General features: G+C 39.8%; 1 protein-coding gene across 7 annotated transcripts in view; it reads left to right on the forward strand.

Annotated features, from left to right (window-relative positions):
- The window catches only part of LOC132383059 (phosphofurin acidic cluster sorting protein 2-like), a 301,168-nt gene that overhangs the window by 199,559 nt on the left and 80,802 nt on the right, over nt 1-20,807 (forward strand). For 4 of the 7 annotated variants that reach the window (XM_059953785.1, XM_059953814.1, XM_059953804.1 and 1 more), the window contains exons 10-13: nt 203-296; nt 10,302-10,373; nt 16,778-16,902; nt 19,947-20,082. In XM_059953785.1, the coding sequence (XP_059809768.1) occupies nt 203-296; nt 10,302-10,373; nt 16,778-16,902; nt 19,947-20,082 (427 nt within the window). The remainder of the gene's footprint in view (nt 1-202; nt 297-10,301; nt 10,374-16,777; nt 16,903-19,946; nt 20,083-20,807) is intronic. The other 3 variants (XM_059953794.1, XM_059953837.1, XM_059953828.1) reach the window with 1 other exon arrangement.

The following is a 20,807-nucleotide window of genomic DNA, read 5'->3' on the forward strand; positions in this document are numbered from 1 at the left end:
GTTTAACAAAAAGCTCTCTATCATACCCTGAAGAGGGAGGGAAATTCTTCTCATTTAGCAAGTACTAATCCCTCAAACAATGCCCTCATTTTGTGGGCACACCAAATGATTTTGAATTTGCTTTGTTGTACGCTATTGGTGTTATGTTGTAAATGTCTCATTAACTTCATCTGACCTTTTGATTGTGAATGTTGTTTTGCAGACCCTACTTTGAAGGCTTGTCACATTCCAGCTCTCAGACCGAAATTGGCAGCATCCACAGTTTGAGGAGCCAAACAAGGGAGCCACCCAGCCCTGTAAGAATCCAGATCTGATTACATCAGCCGTAGATATATAATATGTCCCTGACTGGATCAAGAAGCTTTCTGGGTTGAAGTAAAGTTGTAAAAAAATTAGTAGTGCTTTTGCTTCTTTAAAACAAGCCTGCTGTTCTACAACACTCCTTTCATGCAAAACATAACACAGGAATAGTTATAAGACACCTGGTCCCTCAAGCCTGCCCTGACATTCTTTGTGATCACAGCTGATTTGCCCCAGTCCTCATCTCTTCGTCTGAGCCAGCTCCCCATAGCCTCACCACCACCCCCCCCCCCCCAATTCCTTCCATCTTCCATCTGTCTTCTTCCTCCGTAATAAACCCTCATTCAAGATTCTGGCACAAGTTGAAAGACATGGGTCTCTACCCTGTCAATATTTGTTCAGTGAGATCATTCTTAATTATTATAAATCTGAACAGCATGAATCCAATTACTTTAACTGCTTCTATAAGAACTATCTTCTCATCCCAGGAATAAGCCTAGAGATTTTTTTTTGCATTACCCCGATGCCAGTTTATCCTATTGTTAAATAATAGGGCCAGTACTATGTACTCCAGTCAAGCTATCTATATCTCTTTGCAATTGCAGAATTACAGTGGATTCTGGTTAATTGGGCCATCAGTTAATAGGTGCAGCTGCTATTTGGGACAAATCCTAAAGAACTAAAGCAAATTGAGAAAATTTCCTTTTTCTTTTTGGGACAATATGCCACTTGATTGCGACAAGAACTTGTTGTCAAACAGTTTCTAACTAGCATCATGTGCGTGCACAGTGTGGCCACTTAGAATGAACAGTTTTTAAATTGCTTTGTTTGTGTGTGTTTGTGTTTCGAAAGCAGTGATTTTTGTTGCTGGTAGATGGTGAGAAATAGGTTATAAGACAATTCAGAACTGTTTTGCTCACTGTAGTTTCAGACTTGGAAATACCAGAAATGGCTGGGAGTGAAAATGAGATGAATTCACTACTTCAACAAGTTAGTAACTATGAAGAATTTGAAGGTTTTGACAATCATCTTGAATGTTATCTTTGGTCCCCACCAGACACTCAGCCCTCACTTGTGTCTCCAATTAGCTGCCACTTGTCTGTGGCAGGACAACATTTCGACAGACAGGCTGACCTAGGTGAGGGTACCCAGTAGGCCTCATACAGAGTGAGGCAGGGACATGCTTGTGAAGTCAGTTGTGGTGGACTGGGAGGATGAAGTCTACAGTGAGATCTAATGGCCAGGAAGGTGGCTCTGCAAAGTCAGGTGGAGAGTAAAGGGCCTGATGGGACACAAAAGAAGACATGGTCATCCACTGCAACCAGCGAAGACCCCAGATGTGACGTCTACTCATCCCACTGGACCTGGACTTCTGAAGTCAAGAGAGTGGAACTGCTTCAGTGCAATGACTTTTCCACTTTAAAAACTCTTCCCCACAGGTTTCCTCTGATAAAATGGACAACCAACAGTAGTATGGGTAGTGTTCTAATTTAATCTGTACTTAATTTAAATACATAATGTGTTACTCAGTTAAACAGTAGTTTGTTTTTTTTTAAATACCTTTTTAACTATTTCCATGTAACTTGGGCAATTGGGGCAGTTGCTTAAATTGGCCGAAATGTAGTGGTCCTGATGTGTCTCAGTTAATTGGAATGCACTGTATCCTTAATGCAATACAGTATGTAATCTCACCTATTTTTGTGTGTTCCACAAACTTGGATAATTTACACCTTATCCTCTCTTCCAAGTCATTAATATATATCATAAATAACTGAAGGCCAAGATTTGATCTTTAAGACACTCCACCAGTTGCATCCTTACAGCTTGAAAATTACCTGCTTATTCTGATTCTCTTTCATTTGGTAACTAATCTTCAGACCATGCTAATGTGCTACCCCCAAAACCAGGAGCTCCTGCACTAACTTTGTGGTACCTCATCAAATGCCTAATGAAAATTCTGCTTACTATATCCTTGTAGAGTACTTGCAAATCTGTCCAACAAAATTTACCTTTCATAAAACCATGCTGACTTGTTTTTTTTTTACATTAAGCTTCTCTAAAGGCTCTCTGTTTCTTCCTTGACAACAGACTCTAGCATGTAGTTATTTTTCCCTTCCTTCATGAGCAATGGAGTTAACTTAGTTAAAGTTGCAATCTTCCAATCCAGTAGTAGGATTTTGGTGAATTTTGAAAAAACTTCGACCTATGGCTCCATTTTTTCTTCAGCTGCTTCCTTTAAACCCCTTGGATATTGGCCATTGGGACCTGGCTTTCATCCCATTATTTTTTCCGGTATCTCACACTCATGATAGTGATTAGAATTTCTTAAATATTGTTTGAAATTAGTCTATATCCACAGAGTATTTGTAGTATCCTTCAACCTGAAGAGTGAGATAAAGAATTGATACAATTTATCTGTTATTTCCTTGTTTCCTCTTATTAACTCTCTAATCGCACTCCCTAGGGGATCTTACATTTACTCTATTATAGGCATTGATGTTTGTTTTGATATTACCTGCTAGTCCTCTCTCCTGGTGTTTTGGAAGGAAATCATCTACAGGTTGGAAGAATTGATCACCATTAAAAGGGCAGGTAGTTGCAAAATTAGACACTTGAAGTAGATAATAAAGAGGTGAAAGGGGAAGGGTTTAATGATTAGGGTAGAAATTTTCAAACTTTGAGCAACAGTAGCTATTATTGGTTGAATGGTGCCGTGTAGAAATAATTGAAAGAGCTTACACTGCATACATTTATGGGCAGATTCATGTACAAATTTCCAAAGGCAGTTCAATATGTACCCAAATTAGCACAACTTCTATTAAATAGCAGTGGAGTGGAATTAATTAGGTAGATCTTCCTAAAATGCAGACTCAGTGAAATGGATACTGTGTCATAGAATTCTGTGTTGATAATTGTTGGAGCAAACAGGGAAGAATTTAATAATAAGTATAAAGATTTTGCTGGTAATTAGAACTATAGTTCATTGTTGCTTAATCCTGACTCTAAAATGGGAATGTATTGAGTGTTCCACTATGAAGAATGTTTGGGGATAATAGTGTTGACATATTTGAGGGGAAGCTGGAAGAACATATTCAAGGGAATCTCTGACAAAGTTACAGAAAGATGAAGCAACTTTAATCATTATAGCTGGATGGCTTGTTTCTGCATTATAGTGACAGTGTGAAGAGTTTGAAAATAGCCTGCCAGATTTGAAATGTGGACAATGCTCCTGCATTATCTCAGATCAGCCACCAGATGTTGCTATTGGCTAGTCTTAAAGATCTGCTCCGAATCTTCCCGTGAGAAGTGATGCCACGGACTTTTGAGTTGGTTGATTATTTTCCCTGGATAAATTGAAAGATAAGCTACTGAAATTTGAGATTCCACAATCCAGACTTTAAGGTTGAACAACTTATCAGGGGAATTAGAAAGTGTATTGGTATTTCCTTTGATGTGAGACTGCAGAACAATTGAGCTTAAAATTAGACATGCACTCCAAGCACTTATTCACACAATGGATATTGGAAATCTAGGGCACTCAACCTTAGAAGAATATTGATATAGTCTCTTGGAAAAAGTCAAACTAAGTCAAAATTTATTATGAACTATTGAGGAATACATTAGTAGTATAAGTTGATTGAGCTCAAAAGCAGGTTCGCTATGGTCAATTTGAATTGAGAGGCAGAATGGCCTAGTATGTTCCCACATACAAATTTAACAGTTCTCTGACATAAATGTGCAAGGTTAGCAAGTGTGGTTGGAAGCATCAGTTGCTGATCGAAATTCCTCATTATCTCTTGATCCAGAGATTGGAAATGGGAGGCAGAGCAGCATTTCACTGAGAGTGTTGAATTGGTAAGGAGGTTTCTGACTATCTATGATAATGGTGAGAATTGCACAAAGACAACAGGAGCAGAAACAGTTTTGTAGGTTAAACTGATCAGCAAAGATGAATAAATTAATCATACAGAACCTCATTAATAGGAGATTGCTAATGAGTGGTGTGTGAGGCACTTTGTCCTTTTGGTCAGAGCCAAGGATATCAAAGGGTGTTGCCTCTCAGGTGCTGGTGTGAAGAACGTCTTGTAGTGGAAACAAGGAGGATTAATATTGTCATCATTGCTCTCGACAGAACTCTTGAAATGGCTTTGCAACTCAGTTACTTACCCCAAGCCATTCCACAAACAGCAGAATAAAACCAATGACACATTACATTGACCTACAGTCCTGATTTGCTCTCAGCAAAGGTAGTTCCATTTTAATCAAACTTGAACTTGCAAAGTCCTACTTGTGAACATTTTGGGGACAATTATCTTAACTGGGAGAAGTGATATAATAGTAGTCATAAAATTATATCTTTCAGCCAACATTTTGACCTCTACCATCACTCTCCCTAAGCATATCCTGATATATTGACATGATAGACTAACGAGTAATTGTAATGAATTGGCATATAGGTTGGAAGCAGTAGCTTAGGAAGCCTGGAACCAGGAAATCACTTCATCATCACAAAACTATGGAAAGTGTTCGCCATATTTAATGCAATTTGGGAGAAGCATGAGGGCACATGTTGAGTTTGACAGGATTGAATTGATTATAAATTCCATCTCCAAGACAAGCTCAGTAACAACTCAACTAGATGACCTTTCAAAGTCATAATGGACATAACTGCTGGGCAGGTTCTGCAGCAAATGTTAAAAGAATCAGCATTTGGGATAAAGGTGCGTGGTGGAGCTGCGATGTAACGATAGCAGCATTCAGACACAGCTAAATAAAACCATAATAGGTATATCAAATCTAAACCTTGCCATCCCTATCCATCTGTTTGTGAACTGTGGTGGACATCTAAGCATCTAGCAAAAAGTGGGGACTCAGATAACATCCCTACTCTCAGTGGGGCTGAAACATTTTCAACTGTGTTCAGCTAGAAATGCTGAGTAAAAGATCCTACCATTTCCTCCCGAGTTGTTTCCTATCCAAGAAGCCATTCTTTGGCCAATTTGATTTGTAATATAAATGAGTAGTAGAGACTATGAATATAGTCAGGATTATGAGGCAGGCACGTCCTGGTTGTACTGTACTCCAGAAAAGGTCTTCTGTTCTAAAGAGTTATTCTGGCTTAATTGCTCATCATTGTGGAAAATTTGTAAACCTTATTTTAGCCTTGATTCAAATATGGACAGGTTGGAACTGACTGTCCTTTATATCAAGGAGCCACACTAGGAGTGTGATTTGAGGGCAGGACTAACCACTGGGGTGAAGAAAGGTGAATGTGCTTTTTCACAGGTAGATCATCTTTGGATGAATCGGATGCACAACTTACTATAGGCCCAGTCCTCTCTAGTTAATGGCCTCCTTCAATGATAGGACCAAAAGGGACATACTTACTGTTGATTGAGCAATACCATTTTTAATCCCTCAAAGTAAAACAATCTAGTTTGAGTTGATAAGTTGCAAATTTATTCATATCATACAAGTGATGGACAATGATTATGACCAACCAGTAAGTATCTGACTGACCTTCTGTGTCATTCAATGATGTTGCTGTGGCAAGTCCCTCATCGTCAACCATTGATCAGGAACTTAGCTGAATCTATGCCTCAAATATTGTGGCCATAAAGGCAGGCCCCATATGGGTGTTTGTAGTGAGTAGCTTGCTTTGAGATACCTTTGCACCATTGCAAGGTACCCATGGACAATATGATAAGATGCTCTTCAGTTGCATTGTAACACATACCAACACAAGATATTTAGCACCATCCAAGCCAATGAATGTCACTTAATTAGCATTCAACATCATAAACTTTTATTCTCATTGCTATGCTACTGCATTGGTAATAGCAATTTGCAGGGAGGGCTGGCCAGCATCTTGACAAGTGAAAGGAAACTCTGTAAAGTCATTTAATTGTACTTAGACTGAGTACTAGTTCTCTGTGTTGGTTGAGCTAGCCTTCACTTGCCTACTTCAAACACTGGTTCTGGCAACATACTCCTGGTTGTCAAGGACTATTCTGAATGTTAAGCAATTGTTTTGCCCTGTTGTAGTATCAGAATATTGTTTTCTCCTTTGCGTTGCTGGCGAGTTTGGTTCTGTACACAAAGCAGTCTCCAGTATGTAATCCTGAGGCACATGCTCCAGCTGTACCATCAGCATTATGTGTGGGCCAGTTTCCTCACTACCATATTGTTTTAGTCCCAAGGATTTTACCTAGATTTTACAGGTAGAAACTTCAATATCTGCTCCCTTTTGGAATGTGTGACCCCAATTTCACAAGCTGACAGATGCCCTTTCATTCCCAGTTAGCTGTTTGTGATTTAGAAAGTGAGGTAAGATTGTCAAACCTGAAAGAGGATTCCTAGCATTTCAGATGAAGTTGCCTTTTGAGGTTAAGTGAACTGGTAGGTATTGATCAAGTACAAAGTAAGTTTATTATTAAAGTACATATATGTCACTATAAACAACTCTCTGATTCATTTTCTTGCGGGCATACTTAACAAATCCAAGAACCAGAATGGAATGCCGCACCCAACAGGACAGACAAGTAACCAAAAGACAACAAGCTGCAAACACAAAAGAAAAATAAAGCAATAAATTCTGAAAACATGAGATAAAGAGTCCTTGAAAGTGAGTCCATAGGGTGTGGAAGCAGTTCAGTGATGGAGTGAGTGAAGTTATCCCACAGGTTCAAGAGCCTGTTGGTTGGGGGTAATAACTGTTCCTAAACCTAATGGTGTGAATCCTGAGGCTTCTGTATGGCAGCAATGAGAAAAAAGCATGACCTGGATGGTATGGGTCCCTGATGATGGGTGCTGCTTTGCTGTATGTTGTCCAAATGATATAAATTTTAGAAGGATATTGGTTCCCTATGACATGGCAATCATGGTTTGAATGTTGATTGCCTTCATGAACTTGGTGTATGCTTCAGAGGAAGTATTAATCATCTGCAATTTTTCAGATATGTTAGAGATGAATGCAGGCACATATGCAAAAAGCAACTATTGAACTGGGTTTAATTCCTGCAATCATCTAGTGTTGAACAACTTCTAGTATCATTCACAAAATACACTCGTCAAAGCTTTCCTGAAAGCACCTTCCAAACTTAAGCCCTGAACTACTCAGGAGGACCAGTGTAAGTGCTGTATTGAAATGTACCTCTAAGATCTCCTTTAAACCACGAGTTAGACAGTTGAACCTCCTCATTCAGGAACACTATGAGAGAGCCTTCACTAAGTGGGCTGCAGCAGCTGAGAAATGCAGCTTATTGCTACTTTCTTGATGATGGAAGTTGGTGATCCATGTTACTCTTGAGTGTGTTGCACTAGTCCAGTAATAAAATAAATGACATCTCTTTGTATTATGTTTTATAGAGTAACAGAGTAGCATAGTGTAGATATACATTCTAGCAAGACTGTAGCAGCTCCTTCAAAGGGCAATCCAGACTGTCATGATCTTCTATGCTTGACACTTCTGTGGCCAGTTTAGGGCAATAATACCTCATTACAGCTGCTTCTTTACTTCTCCAACTTTGTGCAATTTTCCACGGCACTTCCACACAGTTGAATATGTGCTTTCTTCTGAAGGAGATTGTAAGCAAATTGTGAGGTGAGGTTTGTAGGTTGAATCACTGTTAGCTAGATCACTTTTAAGATGAAGAGATGCTGAATGACACTTCCTGGAGGAAAAATATGGACTAAATTGTAAAGATAGCAAAATGAGTTGTGGTGTTGAAATCTTTAAAAGTAGGATTGCACAAAGATTTCTTGACCTGAAGTGTCAAGTGTCTACTTCCATCTACAAATGGAGCTTGGCCTGCTTAGTTACTACTGCCATTTGCTTTTTGCTAATGAAAATAATATTTGAGATTCTAGTTCTCTTAAATGGGGCAGTGAATTAAAGCTAAACATAAAAATTGTTCGTTCACTAGAATTTCACAAATAGTCTTCAGCACCTTGTTTTGTGAAATATCTCAAGGTCATGAAGAACTCAGAGTTTTGTTAAGATGAAACTTGGTTTTTATTGTGGAGGAACAAATGGTTCAGGGATACTTCACTGGAACCTGGGGGAAATCATTGCTTTAATTGTTTTTTCTGTGGTCGCTTTGTATTAACAACTCTGTATCAGTTAATGAGTTAGATGTATGACTTGCAGCAAATGCTCTGTTATTCTGGAAGTAAAGTTTTTTTCTCAGAAGGAAGTTGGAAACTTGTTGAGAAAATGGATCTTCCATTAAATGCAGAACATTTTGTCCAGAAAAATGCAATAAGCGGGGAATGATTGCATGTAATATATGCATAAAATTGATCTGCCATTTTATAGCAGTGAGATTGCCAAGCTTGGTGCTAGGAATTACCTTATCCCCAGTCTGGCTGGTTAATATGTTGCTGCTATATGCAGGCTTTTTCTTGAGAAGAGAAATGGGATAACTATTTTCTTCAGTTGCAAGGTCAGTAACCAGATTTGTATGTAAAATTCTCAACAAAGTAACAAAAAAAATTGGATATACATGCTAAGGAATTATCATTCAAAAAACAGTGAGAGGTGGAAATGACAGCAGCTTTTATAAGGGTTATGCATAAATATTGAACAGGAAAAGATAAGGGCATTTCAGATTTCGCAGTGATACATTGGGTTAATGGCTGCCTCTTGTAACAAAGCATTCTGATTTCATTTATTTCCAATCTACTATTTCTTTTCTGTAGGCATCTTGGTGGGGGTGTGGTTTGTTAGGTTCACAATCACAACCAGTTTCTGTTTCCAACTGTGAACCCAGTCAATGAACACCAGCTCAGCTGTGTTTTCATGTGCACTTGCTGCATTAGTCGCTAAACACCCCTTAAATATAAACTGGTTAAACAGAAATCTATTAAATTTCTTGTAGATTGTGACTGGAGCTTTATCCCCTCTAAAGTTTTTTTTAGACTTTAAATGACTGCCAACTCCTCCTGTTGAATTTTGATTATAACTTAATTGACCAATCAGTTACACAAACATAAGCATGTGCCACACTGATGAATTGTTGCTAAGTGAGACAGGCAGAAGGGTTGGCAAATATTTGCACTTTGTTTCCTCTGTTACTAGTCAGTCCCTGTCAGCACATAAGGTTAATGTGGATATTTTGGGTGAATATTTTTTTATTAAATTTTGAATGGTATGCAATAAATGTGATTTTATACATTATTTTTTCCTTCTGGCCATCTGGACCTAGAATAAACTGAATGGTGTAACATGTTAACATATATCTGTTGGTTCAAACCGGCTCATCTCATGTAGATGACTTTGCGCAAATTTACGCTGACTTGTACTTCCTTCTCAATACAGACCTTCTCTAGTTAATTAGTTTGGGGCACTTCTTTTCAAAAGCTCGTGTGTCTAATTAAAACTTTAGCTCTTACAATTAGCTACGTGCTACTATGAACAGTAGCTGATTTCATGATCCACAGTCATCTGTTGCTACACTAGCTTACGACAAGATTGAGCAGAATTCCTGTGATTAATTCTAAGGAATAGTAGATACAATTACAGCATCTAAAAAACATTTTTTGGGCAGGCACGGCAAGAGGAATACAGGGAAATAGGATTGGTGTGGATAGGCATGAAGGAGGTTGGTTAAAAGGGCCCATTTCTGTGCTGTATGTTTCTTGATTGCACCCCAGTTGTCCATGAAATTTCACCAGCAAGGTCTATATCAAACTTTACATTTAAAATTCTAATTTATGTTTAATTTATGTTTCTAGTTAGCATTGTTTTAAGTATTCTATTATCTATTATAATTAATAGCTTAAACTGTGGCTTAAAAACTGTTAATCAACTTGAACCTAATTTCCTGGCAGATTACATGGTTTGCATTTTAGAAGGTAAAATGTTGGCCATTTCAGGTGGGTTGGTGATATCCAGAAACCTATTGGATTCCCTACCATTTTTCCCAAATTGCCACCTTCTTTTCTGTCCCATTTTAGGTTTTGTGTGTGACTGACCTACTGTATTCTTCTGCTTCATACAGATAGATATACCCGAAAAGCTCAAAAACTCTCCAAGCAAATTTCACATGGACATTTCTGATATTTCATCAGCTGTGAGTATTAAGCATATGTACTTTGAATCATGCAAGCATGTGTAGCCTAGAGTTGAAATACAAGGAAACTGCTGAGCATTCTACACCACAGAAGGCAGACATTGAGCCAGTTTTGATCCAACTTGCCATTTTAGTTGGGATGTCATGACTTTAAATTTTCCTTATCAGTTTGTCATATGGGAACTGCGTCACCTTCATCATACTATACTTTATCAAAAAGCCAAGTCATCAGTCAGACATGCACCTTTCCTTTAAGTATCCATGCTGATCATTCTTGCTTATGCTCTGCCTTACTGAATGTTGGTTTATACTGTCCCTTGGATTTTTTTTTTTGAATAATTTGCCAGACACTGTTCAATGGCTATTTGGTTTATCCTTTTTTACCCTAATGAAATAGCATTGGCATATCAGCAGTCTTCCAGTCCTTTGGCACCATGCCTGTAGCTATAAACAATTAAGAAAATGATGATTGGAACCTCTATTTTTTCTTCTTAGCTTTTTTTTTAATGAGACCTGGGACATATTGTACTTAGTTTATCCACTCCTCAAAACGCTGAAGCACTAAGTTTGTTATTTGGCACAATGGCTTAAGATGGTGGTGCATTCAGACGCCACTCCATGTCCAGTGTAATACTTCGTCCATGTCCTGTACGTCTTTGTTTTGATCAGAAAACACTGCTGGCTGTTAAATATACTGTGGACAGCAATTCCACCTCGCTAGTGAGCTGTTGGACTGCAGTGGAGCTCTGCAGCTTGGGCTTATTGCGCACACCATTGCCTGCTATTGTCATCCACGGGAGACGCCGTCGAAAGCAGCACACAAGGAAGCAAAAGAGGAGGCAAAAGCATGCTGGGTTTCAGAAGAGAATCCAATCGAAGCCCTTCAGGCCGGCTCTCCCGTCATTCTTAACTGACAAATGTCCGTCCGCTTGAAAATAAACTGGACTACCTGAGCCTGAGACTGAACCAGTGAGAAATGAAGAGCAACTGTGCACTCATTCTCACAAAAATGTGGCTTCAGGGCACCATTCTGGACATGGCCATCCAGCTGGAGGGTTTCAGCATGTTTCCGGCTGACAGGAATCCAGTGATCTCAGGCAAGACCCATGGTTCTGGCATCTATATTTACATAAATAAGAACTAACTGGTGTGTGGACACATTAGCAGTGGCATCCTACTGTTCACTGATGATTAAGTTTGTTCTAGAGAAGTGCAAACCTTTTTATATACCAAGGGAGTTCACTACAATTGTGTTGGTAGCTGTATATCTTTCCCCACCCCCCCCCCCACCCCCAATGCTGGCAAGGCACTGGGTGAGCTGTACAGCATCCCGCTGTCACCTTCATTGTTGCTGGAAACCTAAAAGCAGTCCTTCCTAAGTTCCACCAGCATGTTGGTTCTGCTACTAGAGGTGGAAATACACGTGACCTGGTTTACATTAACATACCAGGTGCACACAAAGCCGTTCCCCAACCCCACATTGGGCCCTCAGATCACTTCACTGTTAAGCTAATTCCAGCATACAAACCACTGATCAAATGGGCTAAAGCAGTTCTAAAGGTTGTGAAAACCTGGTCCAAAGGGGCAATCGCAGCATTGCAGCACTGCTTTGGAAACGCAAACTAGAGAATGTTCAAGGAATGTTCAAGCCATGCAAAGTTGCGGTGCTCAATAATATAGCAGGTCGGGTTTTGAAAGACTGTGCAGCCCAGCTAACGGAGATGCTGATGGATGTGTTCAACATCTCTCTGGAACAGTCCATTGTCCCCTTGGTTTTCTAGGTGGCAACCATCATTCCAGTGCCAAATAAGGTGACAGTAACCTGTCTAAATGACTATCATCGTATGGCATTACCATCAACCATTCTGAAATGCTTTGAGTGGCTTTTCATGGGGCACATTAAAGCCTTTCTCCTGGCTATACTGGACCCTTTCCAGTTCACTTATTGCTTGAATCAATCTACGGATGAAACCATAGCCACTGCCTTCCACTCTGTCCTGTCCCACCTGGAAAATGGGCTCTCATATACCAGGCTGCTTTTTATAGAATTCATTTCAGTATTTACCACCATCATAGCCCAGAAGCTGGTGGGAAACTGTCCATGCTGGGTCTCAACATCTCCCTCTGTGACTGGATACCGGACTTCTTAACTGAAAGGCCACACTCGGTCCGTGTGGACAGCAACATCTCGAGTCCCATTACGCTGAGCACTAGCGCTCTCCAGGGCTGCGTGCTCAGTCCACTGCTGTTCACACTGCTGATGGATGACTGTGTCGCAGTATTAAGCTCAAACCGTATCATCGAGTTTGCAGTGGTTGGCCTCATCATCAATGATAATGAGTCGGAGTACAGAGAGGATGTAGAGCAGCTGGTGGACTGGTGTGAGAACAACAACACAAGTCTGGAAGTGGAGAAGACCAAGGAAACGATTGTGGACTTCAACAAGATGCAGATGAATCATGCCCCCTGTGCTGTAGAGGGAGTTAAATGCACTAAGTTCTTGGGAGTTCACAACATTGATGATCTCACCTAGTCGCTCAATATTACCTCCTTGCATAAGGAGACATAGTAGCACCTCCACCATGAGTAAATTGAGGCAAGTGAGGCCCCCCCCCCCCTGTATTTTGCAGTGACACCATTGTGAGTGTCCTGACAAACTGCCTCTCCTCCTCCTGCTCCTTCTGGTCTGGGAGCAGCAGAGCACTGGACTGGAAGCCCCTACAAAGGACTGTGAGAACAACCAAGAGGATCATAGGGGTCTTCCTACTATCCACTGGGGACATTTATCAGGAGCGTTGCATATTCAGTACCCTTAGTATTATCAAAGATCCCACATCCATCCAGCATCCTTTTTGACTTTCTACCATCAGGCAGGAGACTCTGATACATAAAGACAAGAATTATCAGGATGGGAAACAGTTTCCTCCCCCAGGCCATTAGGATTCTGAACTCTCTGCTGCATTGCATTCAAATATCACCAGATAATTTGTACTGTAGTTACAATATTTAATTTTTGCACTTTACTCTGTTTATCTATGCATTTGTAGATTCAGTTCTGAGTTATTGTGTGTTATACAGTATGTGCGTTTTGTGTACTACTGTGCTTTACACCCTGATCTGGAGAAACGTTGACTGGTTTGACGGTATATGTCTATATACTTAAATGACAGTAAACTTAACTTGACTTGTAGTAAATAGGTTCTTATTACTATTTAATTACATTGTTTATATCAGCTCCCTCTTCCATGAAATTAGATGCAAACCAATAATTTAGTTTGAATGTGTCCTAACGTGTCAGTATTTTGAATCGTTTAGAATGTGTCTCCACATTCATTCTATCGTTTGATTTCTAATGGGACCTACGCTTTGTTGTCCTCTGTCCTTTCACAGAACATCTTAAGGCCCTCCTTTATTTACCATTATTTTTTCCTGTCGCCTTTCTATTTCCTTCTTTAGTTTCACCATCACACTTGGTTGTTGAGCACTCAGTATTTGGAATGTATTATATATATGCTGTTCTTTTCTTGTGCAACTCTGTCATTTGACATACAGAGTACATTGGGAAGTTTTGCTCCAGTCTTGGTAATTTACTTGTTCCGAATACTCACCCTTTTACTGGTCTGATACTGACTGAAAGTGACAGTTTCTAGCCCACTTCTGCTAAATCATCTCAACCAAGGAAAATGTCTTTTTCCAGATTAACAGCTTTTATTCCTGGTTTGTCTTTCCTGTTCCACAGCTCTCCTAATTCTTATCAAATTACGATTTTTGCCTCAAATGCTCTCCACTTCCACCCTTTTCCTTTAACTAGTTTACAAATGGTGCTGCAGCACAATGGTAAGTTGCTAGACTGGTATTCAAGGAAACTGAAATACTGACCAGGAGAGAAGAATCCCAGTTTTGTAGTTGGAGGATTAAATTCAAGTACTGTAATTAAATAAATATGAAATAAAAAGCATTATGTAACCATGCAACTTAGATTGTCACCACTTCTATCTGATTCTCAACTGTCCTTTAGCAAAGGACATTTCTCGTCCTTACCCTGTCTGTGGTTGACTCTTAACTGAAATAATTGAAGGAAAATTAGGGATGAATAATAAATGCTGTTCAAGCCAGCAACATCACAATCTGCCAACATAAAAAAAAATCTAGAACTAAATTTCATACTGTAACTTTTCTATTTGGGATGATTTAAAATAAAAAATACTTTGAACACATTACAAGAATTCTGCACCTTTTATGCTGTTTACCTTGTAAAAGTCCCAACTAATACTTAGGTTGGTGGAATTACCACCAAAAAGTTCTTAAATGTTTTGCTAACATACTTGCTCCTCTAAGACATGACCATTGCCCATTTTCTCCACAGTTTGACCAATATATTGATTTATTGATCTGTCATCCATTCCCATGACCGTAATTGTCTCCTTGACCAATATTTGCTCATTTATTTCATACCTCTGTTCTAGAAACTACAAACCAATCACCAGGAAGCTGTGATACTGGTTGAAAACTCAGGTTTCTGCTGAACTCTGATGCTACTTGGATTTTTTTTTTCCTTAATGAAAGATGGTCCTCTTGAAATTAAAAAGGGTTTCTGAGGGGGTTTGACATAGTAGAATCATAAACAAGAGAAATTCTGCAGATGCTGGAAATCAAAACACACAAGATGCTGGAGGAACTTGGCAGGCCAGGCAGCATCTATGGAAGAGAGTAAACAGTTGACATTTAAGGCCAAGACCCTTTATCAGGACTGGAAAAAAGAGATTAGAAGTCAGAGTAAGAAGGTGGGATGAGCGGAGGATGAAGTACAAGGTAGTCAGTGATAGGTGAAGCCAGTAGAGGGGGAGAGGTGAAGTAAAGAGCTGGGAAGCCGATTTGTGAAAGAGATGAAGGGCTAGAGAAGGGGGAATCTGATTGGAGAGGACAGAAAACCATAGAAGAAAGGGAAAGGGGAGGAGCACTGGAGGGTATACTTGGGGAGGTAAGGAGATAAGATGAGAAAGGAAAATGGAAATGGAGAATGGGAAGAGGAAGGGGGGTAAATACTGGAAGTTTGCGAAAACGGTGTTTGTGCCATCAGGTTGGAGGCTACCCAGAGGGAATATAAGATATTGCTCCTCCAATCTGAGTGTGACCTCATTGTGGCAGTACAGGAACCATGGCCTGACATGTCAGAATGGAAATGGGAAGTAGAATTGAAATGAGTGGCCACAGGGAGATCCTGTTTGTTCTGAGGGAGGGAGCATAAGTGCTCGGTGAAGCGGTCTCCCAATCTACATTGAGTCTCATTGATTTACCGGAGGCTACATCAGGAGCACCGCATATAGTAGTTGACCCCAACAGACTCCCAGGTGAAGTGTTACCTCAACTGGAAGGGCTGGTGTGGCACTTGTTCTGCTTGCAAGGGTAAGTACCGGATTGGAGATCAGTGGGAAGTGATGAAAGGACAGGTGAGTCATGTAGGGAGTGATCTCTGTGGAAAGTGGGGTGAGGGGGAAGGGAAAGATGCATTTGGCGGTGAGGTCCTGTTGGAAATGGCGTAAGTTACATAAAATTGTGTGCTGGATGTGCAGGCTGGTGGGGTGGTAGGTGAAGACAAGAGGAACCCTATCTCAGGTGGAGTGAGGGTAGGCATGTGTGAAATGGAAGAGATGCAGGTAGATGGATGCTGAGATGGCTTTTCTCCTGTTGGGGTCATCGAGAATTTGGGGACACAGTTTCAGGAATAAAAAGGGTCACCTATTTCTGAGGGAAAGGAAGAGGAATAGCTTCTTTCCAATGTCTTGGATCTCCAGAATTCTTTATCCCTAATATCTGTACTGGTGGAGTCATTGAATATGTTCAAGATATTAAGTATCTCCGCCTCCACACCTCTCTGGAATACAGATGTTTGAATAATAAGGGATCAAGGGATGTGCAAAGGAGAGTGGTATTGAGGTCAAGGCTATATTAGCCTTAATCATATCGAATGGCAGATCAGCCTCAGAGAGCACATTTGCTTACTCTTTCATTTCCCTCTATCTTAAATTTTTACCAATATTGAAAAATGCTTGAGTGTCAGTTTGCTTTAAACATATCATTGGTATATATTGTACATTTTTGAGGACGTAATCACCTATGAAGTAAGTGCAATGTAGGATATGCAATTTACTTTCTTGCGTTTGAAGTACAACTGTGTGCTGACACACAGCTGAGACCTTGGATTAAAAGTAGGAATTTTTTGTGAAGTTGAAAGCTCAGTACTAATTACTCTGAAAACCCTGTTTCCCATTAGGGTAATACAAAGCCCTTGGATGTCAAAAAAAAAACAGAAGAATTGTTTATTGCTCAAAGACCAGGTGCTCTGTGGTACAAGCTATTTTTATATCATATGTTTCTTTTGTTTTTTTTTTGTTTCACAAAAGGATCAAATACAACAGGAGGAGGCAGCAGTAGGATCTGAAAGCATCAATGCAGACACTTTCCTAGAAAAGCTGCCTCCCAGTGGAAAAATCACAAAGACAGAATCATTGATTATTCCTTCTAGTAGGTAAGCGTCACTCTGCGGATGAAATTAGTACCGATTCCTGTGTAAACTGCTGCCAACCAGTGGCTCAGCTGATTGTAGTGTCAAGTCTTGCTTCAGAGACTGCATGTAGTAATCTAGGTTCATACCCCTCTATATTACTGAAGGAATACCATGTGTCTCAGGTAATGTCTTTTGGGTGTGATATTAAACCTGAGGCCCTTCCTGTTCACTGATGTAAAACATTCAATAATGGTAGGGGAGAATCCTTCTGTGTTCTAGTCAACAATTAAAACTTATGATCAGGTAGCCACCAGTATTTTGTGAGAACCTGTCTGGCTCATTAATTTCCTTTAGGGAAGGAAATCTGCAGCAGTTGCCTTTTGGCCTGTACATAATTCTTCCCATGCCCTCAGCAATGTTGTAACCTTTGAAATGGCCCATGTCAGCTAGTTGGCAATTCAGATTCAGGACTCTCTTCCCCCTCTCCCCAGCCCCCGTTCTCATGCACAAGGGCTTGCTTTTGGTGTTCCTGACAACTTGTCTTTCTCCAATTTTGATTGTTTATTTTAGTCAAGTGGGGCTGGTGCACTTTCTTTTTGCTCTTTGACTTGCTGCTTGCAGCAACATTCCAGTTTTTGAGAGAGGTTTTTAATTATGCATTTTATTGAGTGTCTTGTCATCAATTGCCTTGTATCTAGCTCCTATTTACAAATGAGCATGATTTGATGAAATGTATTGATTTTCATTTGAAAATACCATTTAATGACGTCAACATCACAACATGAGGAGGGACTTTACATTATTTTTCTACAGCACTCGAACTCTCGAACTGCACTAGCTATTCCTCAACTATTTAGTGTCCGTTCAGATTGTCTGAACCAAACTTTGCATCATTTTGTGGCTCTCTCCTGGATTTGTAGCTCATCTGTTGATAACTATGCACTCAGTGGTCACTTTGTTAGGTACCTCCTGTACGTAATAAAGTGGCCACTGATTGTATGTCCTTGGTCTTTTGATGCTGTAGCCCACTGACTTCAAGGCTTGATATGTTATGCATTCAGAGAAGCTCTTCTGCATACCACTGTTGTAACATGTGGTTATTTGAGTTTGTCACCTTTCTGTCAGCTTGAACTAGTCTGACCATTCTCCTCTGACCTCTCTGATTAACGAAATACTTCCACCACAGAGCTGCCACTCTCTGGATTTTTTTGTTTGTTTTTGTTTTTTGCACCATTCTTTGTGAACTCCGGAGAATGTTCTGTGTAAAAATCCTAAGAGATCAGCAGTTTCTGAGATACTCAAACCACCCCATCTGGCACCAACAATCATTCATAGTCACTTAGATCCCATTTCTTCCCCATTCTGATGTTTAGTCTAAGCAACAACTGAACCTCTTGACTATGTCTGCATGCCATTATGCATTGAGTTGCTGCCACATGATTGGCTGATTAGATTGATAAACAGGTGCACCTAATAAAGTGGCCACTAAGTGTCCATAGACTAATGGCCACTGCCTCATACAGCAATGGGCCAATTGAAGACTCATTTAGCTAACTTAGAAATTTCGGTTACATTATGTAAATAGAGTTATGTTCTTTTCTTTAAGTACCCCGTATATGTTCACCGGTCTTTTTAAACTCCCTTTGATCACTTTGGTAGTTTTGTATTATATACCTGTACTTGACATGATTGCTTTAAGCTGAATAACTGTCTTGTAAAACTTCTGGTATTTGTTTTCTTCACAATTACTGGTATGACATTGAATGTCACATTTCTTCAGTCATTCAAGATCCTTTTCCACCTCAACTTCCCTAGTTCCATACATTAAGAATCAATTCCAAAATTGTCATCTAACGCCAGCAAAGGCACTTTTGTTATTTTGGTGTACTAACTGGCATCTTTCTGGAAAATGATCCCATCAGATAATATCAGGCCATTCTTGACCATTTCTAATGGAGAATTTTCCATATTCTACAGCCTTCTCTGATTTCTCTCAACTGAAAGCATGGATAGAGTGGACATTACAGAGGATGTTACCATTAGCTGGAGATTCTTGCATCCAAGGGCATAGCCTTAGCTTAAAGGGATATCTCTTTAGAGCTGAGATGAGGAGGAATTTCTTCAAAGAGTGATGAACCTTTAGAATTTGTTGCCACAGAGGGTGCTGGAGGCCAAGTCTTTGAGTGTATTTAAGGAAGATATTGATAGGCTTGTGATTGGCAAAGACATTAAGGGTTACAGGGAGAAGATGGGAGAGTGGGGTTGAAAAGAAATTAGCGATTATTGAATGATAGATTGGATCAAATGGTCCCATTCTGGTCCTATGTCTAATAGCCTTACAGTAACTGCAACCAGCCCGTGTCTATCTTCTCCCCCAACATTCCATTCCATGCCATGCTATGCATGACGACCTTTCACTTCCTTCCTTGATCAGAGACCTGATCAGTCATCCTCCTCCACCACAAGTACTAGTACCCTCCTTTGCCTGGTTGATCTTCTTGTATTGTATAGTTGCTCCTTTAGATCTGCTCAATTTCTTCAGATTAACCTTAAACCTGTTGAAGCACATTTCTGTGATATTTGAGCAATCCTTGTTTGAGGCCTACTGGTAGTCCCTCCCCCCTCTTTACAGTATGTCCATGACTGTTTTGATGCTGTTTCCAGCCCACATGTGGAATTCATCAGCTTTTTTCATTTTTTAATCTGCTCTTATTCTCAAGTCCTTTTGATTCCCCTCTTCCCTTTCTTATCTTCTGTATTTCTTTCTCAAGAGATCAGGTTAGTAACTAGTTTAGATGAAAGGTCATCAACCTGAATTGAATCTATTTCTCTCTGCTCAAATGTTGCCTTGCCTGTTGAGTATTTACATTTTTTTATTTTGTGTGTGTGTGGGGGGGTGCAATTAGAGGACACCATTTTGTTTTTCTTTAACATCAAATATATTTCAAAAATGTCAAGAAGCTTGGTAAAGCTTGGCAAAGTTGCATACAACTCCATGGACGTGCGTATCATTGTCTGACGGCCTTGATCGTGGTGGTACTTTTCTGGCACGGTTTTTCATTCAGTAGGTCTGAGGGGAAGCAACCAGGACGTCGCGGAAGAAGCACGTCCCTGAAAGAGCGCCAGCCCGCCAGGCAGCAAAATGAGCGGGCAAACAGCTTGGATAATGAGCGCTCACCAGAGCCACGGCAGCACTTGCAGGTAAGCAGAAGAGCACGCAAAGTCCGGGGCAGGCTTAATGAAGGAGAAATTATAGAATTGTAGAAATATAAGGTCATTTAGTCCATGGTATTGCTGCCAAAAAGGCTACTCAGCATAATCTCATTTCCCATCCTTTTGTCCCATAGCCTTAGGTGATAATCTTCTAAGCAAATCTAAGTATGATATATGGTTCTACATGCTCATTAGGTTTCAGTCTACCTCCAAACTCTAGGTGAGGAAGAATTTCCCCAAACCCTTCTATCAATTTTTTTCAGTCTTTGCCCTTTACTTACTGGCTTGTCTGCCAAGTGAAATTGTTTTTTTTTCTCTCTCCAATTGGTCCAGGCCTTTCATAATTTTAAACATTCCAGTTAACTAGTCTAACTAGTGATTTATACAGTTTGTGAATAACCTTTCTGTCTTTTCCTTTTTATGAGTGTGCCAAATGCCTCATTATTCATTTTGGGTAAAAAAGTCAAATTAAATCTCTTGAATAAACATAATCTTTAATTCCTGAAGTATGTACTTAATATATGTAATATTTATTGTTTCTCTCAAAAGTTGTTTTAGTTCCTTTTACAGAAGGAAACCCATCCTTTTAAGCCATTGTTACATGTTGCAGTCAGTAAACATTTTCTTTGATTGTTTTCCCTGGGTTCTAAACCATGTTTTACTTGTATTTTACCCTTGTTTTCTTCATTAGTTTACTTTTTTGTCTCATTTGA

The sequence above is a fragment of the Hypanus sabinus genome, chromosome 2 (genome assembly GCF_030144855.1).
Source record: "Hypanus sabinus isolate sHypSab1 chromosome 2, sHypSab1.hap1, whole genome shotgun sequence".
Classification (NCBI taxonomy): Eukaryota; Metazoa; Chordata; class Chondrichthyes; order Myliobatiformes; family Dasyatidae; genus Hypanus; species Hypanus sabinus.